This window comes from Thamnophis elegans, chromosome 10 (assembly GCF_009769535.1).
Source record: "Thamnophis elegans isolate rThaEle1 chromosome 10, rThaEle1.pri, whole genome shotgun sequence".
Taxonomy (NCBI): Eukaryota; Metazoa; Chordata; class Lepidosauria; order Squamata; family Colubridae; genus Thamnophis; species Thamnophis elegans.
In genome coordinates this window covers 6,316,936-6,329,148 of record NC_045550.1, presented here as the reverse complement: position 1 = coordinate 6,329,148, position 12,213 = coordinate 6,316,936, and the positions used below count along the sequence as shown (strand labels likewise).

Here is a 12,213-nt window from a genome sequence, read left to right as displayed (position 1 = left end):
ACAGGAGGTTTAACTGGATCCTCAATAAATTCAGACAGCAATAATTCTCTCTGTTTAATTCTTTGTGATTTAAAACACACACATCATTTTCCAACAGTAGAAAAGACAATATAGACATTTACATGTAAAAATAAGCTGTACTTACAGAATGAAACCTCCAGTTCATGACAAACTGCAGAAAACAAATTTATTTATTCTGCATCAGTTAATGTAGCCTACAATTCGACATTGTAACATTTTAACCTGAAACTAGATCAGGCATGAATAGAAATCAAATTAAGATTAAATTCTTATTTAATCGGGAAGAGTAAGAGTGAGAGTGAGAGAGATTGCTGCTAAATTATAAAGCAATATTAATACTGTTGATGCAATAAATGAAGAGTAAGGTAAGTTTTCTAATTTCTTTAAGGAAACCTACATTAACACTTGAAAAAGTCATTTAAATTAATAATTCTGAGAGGCTTAAATAATTGGGATTGGAGTGCTTTTTTAAAAGCGCCGTTCTTCCTTTGATACTGACACCGTTTAAATTATCTCGCTTATTTCATTGGGATCGAAGTTCAATTTGCAGATTAGATTTATACCCTAATATTTACTTTATGGTTCTAGCAATCTTCTTGGGGGTAAATATAACAGCAGATCCAAGTTTATCACTGTCCTACCTTTATTCTTCTTTGGTAATACATGAATTTTGTTGTACATTTTCCTATTCCAGAGCAACTCCAAAGGCACACCTTTTCACTACAGTTGCTCTTAATCTTTTTATCCCAATAGAGCAATTGAAAGTCCCCGATGTTCTCCTGAATGTATGCAAGATATATTTAAAGCCCTGCTGGTTAAAAAAAAATTAAGTAATACAAAAATGTGCTTCATTTAGAAATTCCTTTTCTGGCTTCCTTCCTTAATACTCAAATATTCCTGGATATAGACACAAAGAACTATATATTTTTAAAGATTTCTGCAAGTACAAGAGACTAAAAAACTTCTGGGAAATCCAAGTAGTAGAATTTCAACTTGGGACTCCTAAAGTATAATAATATATAAAGTATAATGTATAAAGTATAATTTTTAACTACTTATCTAGTTTATTGGCTAATAAAAGTAGATTAGCATATTACATTTCACACATTTTCAGGCATGAATTCCAAAGCAGTTTAATCAGGCGTAGGTTCCTGCCAGTTCTAACCTCTTCCACAAATCTACAGTGCCATTTAGAACCGGTTCCAACTCCCTCCCCCTGCCCGTCCGCACATCATCAAGATGAAGAGCGAGAGGAGGAATTCTGGGAGTTGAAGTCCACAAGTCTTAAAGCTGTCAAGTTTGAACACCCCTGGGTTTTTTTTTCTAAAGGATTAGGGGTGCAAGGGTCTTGTAACTTGACAGCTTTAAGACTTGCGTGCTTCAAATGCCAGAGTTCCTGAGCCAACATTTTGGTTGCTAAGCAAGAGCATTGTTAAGTGAGTTTCACCACATTTTACAAGTTGGCCATGCCCACCCAGTCACATGGCTGCCAAGCCACTCCCACCCAGTCACATGACCAGCAAGCCACTCCCACAAAGCGGGCCACACCTACAGAAGAGGTTCTAAAAATTTTTGAAACCCACCACTGAGTTTAATGCATTATTTGCCCCCGAAGTCACCCCTGCATATATCTCCTTACCCAAACTTCATTAGGGAATAAAAAGTTTAAACAAAAACAAATCAACTTTTTCAATCAGCCAAGGGTATACGGTATATAGAATACATCACAGAAAGGAGAGGAGAAAAGTTCCTTCCATCAAGAGATATTTTAATCAGGTAAAGTAAAAACAAAAAGGAAAAAGAGCACTTGGTGAAGAAATAGGCTCTTAAGAAAAACTATAGAGCCGAGGTGGCACAGTGGTTAAATGCAGCACTGCAGGCTACTTCAGCTGACTGCAGTTCTGCAGTTCGGCTGTTCAAATCTCACCGGCTCAGGGTTGACTCAGCCTTCCATCCTTCCGAGGTGGGTAAAATGAGGACGCGGATTGTTGTTGGGGGCGATATGCTGACTCTATAAACCGCTTAGAGAGGGCTGAAAACCCTATGAAGCGGTATATAAGTCTAAATGCTATTGCTATAGGAACATTTACTGCAGCATATTTTATTCGGAAGAAATACCAAAATTCAAGGTAGCTAATACCAAAGCCTCCTCAAGATACGCAGCTGTTTTACAGGTCTACAGCCAGTGTTTGCAGCCTAGGCCATAGACATGTCATGGTAGCAAAATTGGAATTCTGATACAAAAGCAAAATTAATGCACAAGTTACTTTTCAAGTCTGATATATCTCTGGATTATACAAAAGTGCTGATATTTTATTAAGTAGCATAAGCTCCTAAAATTAATGACAATAGAACTGCTGAATCATAACACTTCAGTTATTAGATACAAGAATGAAAGGGACTTGGCATGCTTTAAGGATTCTTTACTTTAAGAGTTCTTACAGCTCACTTAGGCAGCACACACTTTTAAAAAACATTTTTTTCTGTTCTGAAAGTAAAAATGTATGGGTGTCACATCCTCTGATATATAGTTCAGATCTCTTATCTGTTCAACTGTTTGGATTCCTGAGTGAACAGGAAAATACTGCTGCTTGAAGAGAAGAGCTACAACGAAGTGGAAAATTACAGACGTTGTGACTCTAAAATCAAAACTCATTTAGACAATGAACTCCCCAGTTTAGAGAATTCAAAACAGAAAATAAGTGAGCACCGGTGCCTTTGAGGTTTCCTCCAGTTTCCACGGTATATAAGCCACCTCTTCAACAGTTAATTATATAACCTATCCTCCGCGAGCTGCACTGGCTACCTATTAGTCTCCGAATCCACTTCAAGGTGCTGGTCGCTACCTATAAAGCCCTACATGGCATCGGACCTGGGTACCTGAGAGACCGCCTCCTGCCGATTACCTCTCTCAGACCAATTAGATCGCACAGGTTGGGTCTCCTCCGGATTCCATCTGCCAGCCAATGTCGGCTGGCGACTCCCCGGGGGAGAGCCTTCTCTGTTGTAGCTCCGGCCCTCTGGAACGAGCTCCCTGTTGAGATCCGGATCCTTACTACCCTCCCGGCCTTCCACAAAGCCATCAAGTCCTGGCTGTTCCAGCAGGCTGGGGGGAGCTGAGAAGCATCTACCTCCATAGAAATTGTGAATGTTGGTTTTGTTTTTAATATGTTGTCTTTGTCTTGTTCCCCCCTTTCCCTTTTCTTTTGTAAGCCGCCCGGAGTCCTCTGGGAGTGGGCGGCATACAAGACAAATAAATAAATAAATAAATAAATAATAATAATAATAATAATAATAATAATAATAATAATAATAATGTCAAAAAATATTGCCAATATCTTTCTTCCTAGAGGAAAACAACTCGGTTTAAAATAATGCTGAACTGTAAGAAATTTATTTATTTGAAAGTTACATTATAAGGTGAATAATTTTTTTTTTAAGTTTCAGAAGAGCTTTGTTCAGAATAAAAATGAAAATAGTCTTCAAACACAGGGGAGTTAGAGAAAATATTAATTACAGTAACCATGAATTTTGACCCATGCAGAGAAAGAAGATAAGGAATTAGGTAAAGAACTAAAACTAGATGAAGAAACTGTTCAGTTTTCTGAGTTTTATCTCTGATAATGTCAAAATAGTGCGGACATCAATGCATAAACAAACCCTTTCGTGTTGTTTTGTAAATGTCAAGTTTGACCATGCTATTCCCAGTGTGAAATAATCAATTCTTACCTGTGTCATCTTGACAAGGTCCAATGAAGGTCTTGGTTCCTTTATCTCTTCAGGTCGTCTTCGCTTAATTCCAACTTTCTTGTCATTAAGGACACATGGTTGAGACCGACTTCGAGAAAGCCCATTGGAGCGCCTTGTCAACTCTGGTGTCGAGGCAGGTGTGCTGTTTGCTGAGGGCAGACAATATTCCGAAAAGGAAATTTGATCATGGGAACAAGAGAGAGATCGCTGAATGTCAATCCTGCCACTCTCAGAAGAGCCATGATCATTACCCCAAATATCACTTGTCTGTCCATACGTGGCTGACTTTCGCATTCCGTGGCATGGCGGACAGCCAAATCTATTGCTAAATCCCATCTGGTCATATGATGAGGAAAGAGTACTCGACCTGGAAGGAAGGCTAAAGCTTGAACTTCTCTGCATGGTTGTGAATCCATTGGAGTAACGCTGCACGCTTCCCCCGCTGTAGCAGCGTCTCTTTTCTACAGGAGTCCAGACCTTTGATCCCATGGGCCGCCATGAAGCCCGACAACTAGACATCTCATCGGAAAAAGAGAGTGATCGGCACTGGCGTTTGCTGGGAGGTGCTGAAGGGTTGCCATTGCGGTCGCTAAGGCTGAGATCCTTGATCAAGTTGGTTACTGAGCATGCGTTAGCTGGCTCCCTCTGCCATAAGGAGCTTTCATCACTTTTGTTAGACAAGCAGTCCCAAATGTTGGCACTTGGCTGTTCGACCTGAAGGGGGTATTTCCTGCTGAGATCTCTCCATCTGTCATTTTCTAGTTTTAAAGGATAAAATGATATACAATCAATCAAATATTTATTGCAGTCAAATTAAAAACGCTCAAAGAGTAAAACAACACACAACAAATAAAATCTATGTTGAAGTCATAATTTAGCAGCCTATCTGTCAGTGGCACATGCACAAGAGCAAGGCCTAAGCTATAATATAATATTAGGCTTTAAATTGTGAATGCCTATATTTATTAGGTAATAATAAAAGTACAAGGGGTTGATGATATCAAGAGATTTAGTGCATTAATTATATAAAATAGTTATAATGGATTATTCATCAGGTTCTGGCAAATCTTTAGTGCTGCTGCATAGAATCTAGCTACCTGGGCTGTGCCTACCATTCATTCGTCTTTAAGCAACCACTGAAGAGGAATGGTGTCGGAATGGACAGGATATCTATTCATTATCAGAAAAATAAATTTTGTTCAAATGTCACTATAAAAAGAGCAGCAAAGATGGGTGTATCCAGAGGCTTCCACCTGTCCAGAATCACAGACACATAGCCTTTCAACAAGTGGTATCCTGTTCTGACCCCCCTCCTCCGTCCAGGAACGAAAGCCGAAACCAACGTAAATGAGAATGTTTCTTTTAATCAGTCAAGACTCTTGTTGGCTGCAAGCCACATAGACAAAGAGATAAGCACTCTGGTAGCAAGTCCTACAAACCTTGGCAGCAATGCAAACTCTGGCAGCAATCCAGCCTGCCAAGTTTGTTTCTTGTTAGTCCTTAACGTTGACTTCTGCAGAAAGGCGTGGCACAAGCAGTCTCTTTTATAATCAGGAGAGGATCTTAATGAGCCTCAGCTGAGCGTAATCACCTCTTGTAATTACGCCATTGTTCTTGACGCCTTTTGACGGCATGCATCCCGGAACAACTCACAGGGGTTTTCTGGATCACTCACTCTTGTCTCCTCCCCACTGATCCAAGGCTCAGATGCCACCTGGTGGCTAACCAATCTCTCCTTGCCCTGCTCGGAGTCGGAACCCTGTCCAGGGTCCTCCACCTCCTCCAGGAGGCCTCGCTGTCGGAGTCTGGCGGCAGCTCCAACGGCTCCTGCCAGGCCACAACAGTATCCCTTTGTATTTGCTGTCTAATAATATACATTCATTAGTGCTATTTATCCCTTATCACCTGTATAATTGAAAAGCACAATACATTACAAGAAAAACCTCCAGGGACTCTTTAGGATTAATCCCTAAGATTTGTTTTTGTAGGTTATTGACTTAAAATGGAGCATGATACAAGTTAGTTATCTGAGACCAAGAGCGGCAAAGAACAATGAAAAGCAACACCAAAGTGGTGGGTCTGATAGAAGTTGAGCAATTTTTGAATTTCATAAGCTTTTTTACTGGTAGCTCTGAGCCCACAAAATAGATTAGAGAAGTTTTATAAGTATACAGGCTAACTATTTGGAGTAAGTGTTTTAAAAGTGAGTTCCATGACAGATACACTCCATTTACTTTTATTAATTTAATTAGATTTGCAATCAGCACAATTTTGATCAGATATCACAATGCTTCTAGGCATCGGATATACCTTAGCAACTTAATTACCTCTACAAAATGTCAATTTGCTTGCTTTTGCTGGCTATAAGGCCATTTCATACGGTAATTAGGCAGATAAATATATTTATTTAATCACAATGCATAGCTTACCAGGCCAATGTTGGCACATACTATAAATCTGAACAATTTAAGAAAGGTTGTAGATAAAGTTAATCTGGAGCCAAGGTGGCGCAGTGGTTAAATGCAGCACTGCAGGCTACTTCAGCTGACTGCAGTTCTGCAGTTCGGCTGTTCAAATCTCACCGGCTCAGGGTTGACTCAGCCTTCCATCCTTCCGAGGTGGGTGAAATGAGGACCCAGACTGTGGGGGCGATATGCTGACTCTGTAAACCGCTTAGAGGGGGCTGAAAGCCCTATGAAGCGGTATATAAGTCTAACTGCTATTGCTATTGCTATAATCATTTCAAAAAACAAAACTTTTAAATAACAAATTGCGAAGTACTTAACATTTGGGGATTTAAATTTCTACTTATTTGATTATTTGGTTAAATAGCTTATCTTATTTTAGAATTCAGCAAATGAAACTACAGTATGAGATTTTCCATAAAAAGAGCATTCTGCTGTTGATTCTCTTTTTTCAGAACTCTGGAGCATGAATCAAAATAGTTTTCACCTGCCTATGAAAAAGCTTGTCTTAATTGAAATCTAAATAAAATTTATGTTAAGTGGAAGGGAAAAAACCCATTATACTCATGATGGCGAACCTATGGCACGCGGAGCCATTTGTCAGGGCACGCGAGGCGTTGCTCTGTCAGCTGGCCAGCACCCTGCGGTTTGCTTGTAGGGCCAGTTTTAGCCCTCTGGAGCATTCAGGAGCCTTCAGGCGGCTTCCCTGAAGGCTCCGGAGGGCAAAAAACTACCCTATGAGCAAACTGGAGGTGACTCATAGGGCCGGTTTTAGCCCTCCGGAGCCTTCAGGGAAGCCTCCTGAAGGTTCCGGAGGGTGAAAAACGGCCCTACGGACAAACCGGAAGTCTGTTCCCGAACTTCTGGTTTGCCCCTAGGACTGGTTTTTCACCCTCCGGAGGCTTCAGGGAAGCTCCTGAAGCCTCCGGAGGATGCCGGGGGGGGGGGGCGTTTTCACCCTCCCCAGGCTCTGAGCTCTTTGCACGGAACCATCCCTTCTCCCCTCCACCCGCCTAGTCTGCAAAGCTGAAAAAGTTGGGGACCACTGATATAATTAATGTACAAATGATTCTCTGTTACTAAAAATACAGGAGAAAAGCAATAGCAATAGCAATAGCAGTTAGACTTATATACCGCTTCATAGGGCTTTCAGCCCTCTCTAAGCGGTTTACAGAGTCAGCATATTGCCCCCAACAATCTGGGTCCTCATTTTACCCACCTCGGAAGGATGGAAGGCTGAGTCAACCCTGAGCCGGTGAGATTTGAACCGCTGAACTGCTGATCTAGCAGTAGCCTGCAGTGCTGCATTTAACCACTGCGCCACCTCGGCTCTTAGAAGAGCAATTAGAAACATGAAGCTTCTGAGCTATCTAGGCCATAAGAGTCGTGGTGGTGCAGTGATTGATTGTTGGGGGCAAGAGTCTGACTCTGTAAACCGCTTAGAGAGGGCTGTAAAGCACTGTGAAGTGGTATATAAGTTTAAGTGCTATTGCTTTAGAAAAAATAGTATTTCCTATCATACATAGTAGTCCTTATGAGATCTAACTATATTACTAAAAATTAGAGTCTATATTTGTTTCTTTATGTCTTTCAGAGATCTTTTTATTCACAATATTCTCCTTTCAAAAGACTCTGGTATCTAGATTTAAGCAAATTTAGTGTCACACAAATCCTAAACAATGGTTAATTTTATGTACAATAAGATTCTTTCAAATAGCCCTGTAAAGTATTATGTAAAATTGGCTTGATTTCCTCTAACTATAGCTACAGTAAATCTTGGTCATCTGGATTTGGATGAAGTTGGTTCTCTAAATTGGAAAGAGGGGGAAGGAGACATAGGGAAATAGATGACCCCAATGCTTATAGCAATTTATTCCCACAGTGCTCAACAATATGTTAATCATAAGTTTAAATATTATGTCCAAACAACCTTCATCTATATTTTATTGTCCTTATGTTTTGCTCATACTCAGCACTTGAATTTAGGAAAAAATATTTTTTTCCATTGGGAAAAAACCATTCACCTTTAATATGTACTGCCATGGATCAGCTCATGCTATGGCCAATACAGAAACCTCTTTTAAGTTCATTGTGATCTTAAAGATACATTACTGTGTTGTTGGAATATGGGTCAGAGACAGAGGTGGGTTCCTACCAGTTCGTACCTATTCGGTAGAACCGGTTTGTCAAATCTACCGAACCGGTTAGAAGAGGTTCCACCAGTGAACCCGGAAAGCAGGCCACACCTACAGAAGAGGTTCCAACATTTTTTGAAACCCACCACTGGTCCTTGGATATGATTATTCTACACTATCATGCTCCTATTTATAAAACTCAGTGCCTCTGTGAAAGGTAAGGGTGACTACTGCGTTTGTGGTGCAATCAGAACATTGCGTGTGTTGAAGTTGTTTTAACGCAAACCAAAGATGCCTTTTAAAAAACAAGTTTACATCCTATTCTTATGCATGCCAGTGCTGTGTGTGAGGTAATTTAAGGCGGTTCTGACAAGTGTCGTCGGCATTTTCATATCCGGTCACATGGGCGGCAAGCCACTCCCATCCGGTCACATGGGCAGCAAGCCACTCCCACAAAGGAGGCCACACCAAAGGAGGCCACACCACAGAGTATGTTCGAACAATTTTTGAAACCCACCACTGGTCAGAGAGCAGGAAAATCCCGAATATGTGGACTCTTCCCTCCCCCGACTTTTGGTTAAAAATGAAACCATCTAGAATTATACCTCCATTGTAAGCTGCCATGAGCTACTGATTCATTTCAACATCTCACCTACATCTGCTGTGGTTGACAGTTATTAAAGTTCTGACTTAAATTCAGCTGACGGTAGCTTTGTTAAGAAACAAACCACGAGAATAGCAGCAGAGAAAAGCAACAGATTCTGTACTATTATCAGGAGTGGTGGCTTGTTTCTTCTACTTTGTTCTCTCTTCTAAGAGACAAAGGAAATCAGAAGATTGGAACTGAAAACTGCTTATGCATGAAATATGGTTTTAGCCATATCTGAATGGCCATTTAATATCTTATTCAGCATGAAGCAAAAATACTGGGGATTACAGCACTGAGAACATTTTTTTAAACCTCTACGTTATTAAGGCTTACAATCAATCTCAAAGCGTTAGAGTGCAAATTTAATTGTGCTCGAAAGCAGCTCAGTATCCTAACAATTTGGATGAATGAAAGGACTATTTAAGCAGAATGACATGGGGGTGTACATAGGGTGGATTCCGTTTCAAAGACTTGAGTGATGAAGGTTTTAATAAGAGGAAATTCTGTTCTTAGTTATGTGTGTGTGTATCTATTATGAATATTTATTAGGAGAAAAGCCTGCAAAGAAAATACATGAGATCAACAAAATACATGAAAACTTAATCTGAAATACATTTATTGTGGTTTGCTCTATAAAATGCCAAACCTTCCAATTAGTTCAGAAATCAGCAAATAATGTCTGTAGTTAGACTAAAAGGGTAGGCTAAAAGGTTTAAAAAAAATTTTTTTTTTAAAGACATGTATAGCCAGCATAGTTCACATTAAGAGCCGAGGTGGCGCAGTGGTTAAATGCAGCACTGCAGGCTACTTCAGCTGACTGCAGTTCTGCAGTTCGGCTGTTCAAATCTCACAGGTTCAGGGTTGACTCAGCCTTCCATCCTTCCGAGGTGGGTAAAATGAGGACCCGGATTGTTGTTGGGGGCAATATGCTGACTCTGTAAACCGCTTAGAGGGCTGAAAGCCCTATGAAGCGGTATATAAGTCTAACTACTATTGCTACATTTCCAAGGAGTCATGAATCACCTCTGTGTGAGTTGTCTGGCTGTATAAATTTGTTTAATAAATAAGTTACAGTGTAAAGTAACTTACAAGTGTTCCTCGCACTTACAATAGTTGCAGAGTCCCTGTGGTGATGTGATCACAATTTGGCATCTTGCAACCAGCATGTATTTTACATTGGTTGCAGCATCCTAGGGTTATGTGATCGCCATTTGCGACATTCCCAAGGGGTTTCCAACAAAGTCAAAAGGGGGGGGGGGAGAGGGTGGATTTGCTTAACGATCACGTCGTTCACATAATGACCCCAGCAAATAAAACTGTAAAATTGGCCATGATTCAATGCATTCTTTAGTGACTGGAGTTTGTGGTTCTAGCTGTGGTATATCAAGGACTACTTATAGTGTTCAACAATTAAAACTGCATGTCACCTATAAAAACTATAAAATGTTTATAATACTACAAAACATAATGCAATCCATTATATTTAAATTGTTAAAATATACTAATATCTCCCTTCAATATGGGAAACTAGAATGTAATTCATTATTTTAGTTGGCCTTCTCCTTTGGTATTTTATTTAATTCATTAGTTATGTTGATTTAAACTAGTTCATCCTGCTTACATCCGACCCTCCATCTTCCTCTTTAAATGATAAGCAAAAATCTCATACTAGCTATAGCCAATAATAACAGGATCCTGGAGCCTTATTTATATCTTATTTGTTCACAAAATAATTTCTGAGTCACCTTTCAACCCAGTAGGTACCTGGAAGATGGTTTACAAGTTAAAGCTTGAACAAGGCCATTCTACCCACAGAATGGAAAGCTTTGATAATGCAGTCTCTGAACCATCCCAAGCTCTGCCAACAGAGAAGAAAAGAGGTTTTTTTTCATTTGTTTAATTCTATGTTTTCTTTTTAAGTCATCCCTCTGTAGAATAAACTGGCATAACTTCACTACTGAATTGCATTGATTTTATTTCTGAATATACACATGTTTCGTCAACTTTAGAAAGCAAGGATATTTTTAAAAAGTACAAACGTATAAGATAAAGGAAAACAGTACTTTGAACCGTGTGAAAACAACTGTTAGCCTGTAAAACGAAGACAAGATAAGCTTATAATACAACAAAGAAAGAACTAAAAAGCAAACCAATGATTGCATTTTGCACTAACCCAAGTTCTAAGCATGCTTCGAGGGTGAGTTGCAGCAATTATATATGAAAGCATGGACAACTAATACTAGATCTAGCTTCTCAAGAAAGGAGGATAACTGGTATATAAGCTGAACCTATGCAGCCATATCTACCATGGACTGAGCCGCCAATTAAAAACAACTTCTTACCAATGGAATACCTGTCTTATTTAGACTGAGCACCAACATTAGTCAACTAACGTAAATATAGATATTAATCAGTGGTGGGTTTCAAAAATTGTTCGAACCTACTCTGTGGATGTGGCCTCTTTGTGGGAGTAGCTTGCCACCCATGTGACTGGATGGGAGTGGCTTGCTGCCCATGTGACCGGATAGGAAGATGCCGACGACACTTGTCAGAACCACCTTAAATTACCTCACACACAGCACTGGCATGCATAAGAATATGATGTAAACTTGTTTTTTAAAAAGGCATCTTTGGTTTGCGTTAAAACAACTTCAACACACGCAATGTTCTGATTGCACCACAAACGCAGTAGTCATCCTTACCTTTCACAGAGGCACTGAATTTTATAAATATGAGCATGATAGTGTAAAATAATCCTATCCAAGGACCAGTGGTGGGTTTCAAAAATTTTTGGAACCTCTTCTGTAGGTGTGGCCTGCTTTCCGGGTTCACTGGTGGAACCTCTTCTAACCGGTTCGGTAGATTTGACAAACCGGTTCTACCGAATAGGTGCGAACTGGTAGGAACCCACCTCTGATATTAATACACTGATGAGATACTTAAAATTCTCCCAGCAGGTTCATATAAAAACTTATAGAAGATAGTTTCAAAAAAATTTGGAACCTCTTCTGTAGGTGTGGCCTGCTTTCCGGGTCCACTGGTGGAACCTCTTCTAACCGGTTCGGTAGATTTGATGAACTGGTTCTACCGAATAGATGCGAACTGGTAGGGTACTGATGACCACCTTTAAAGCACTCCATGGTAGTGGATCTGGGTACTTGAGAGACCGCCTTCTGCCGATTACCTCCCTCCG

At 40.0% G+C, this 12,213-nt stretch overlaps 1 protein-coding gene across 2 annotated transcripts in view; it reads right to left on the bottom strand.

Annotated features, from left to right (window-relative positions):
* Nucleotides 1-12,213, bottom strand: part of FAM53B (family with sequence similarity 53 member B) — a 156,072-nt gene that overhangs the window by 80,047 nt on the left and 63,812 nt on the right. For both annotated transcript variants that reach the window (XM_032225275.1, XM_032225274.1), the window contains one exon: nt 3,751-4,529. In XM_032225275.1, coding sequence (XP_032081166.1) covers nt 3,751-4,529 — 779 coding nt within the window. The remainder of the gene's footprint in view (nt 1-3,750; nt 4,530-12,213) is intronic.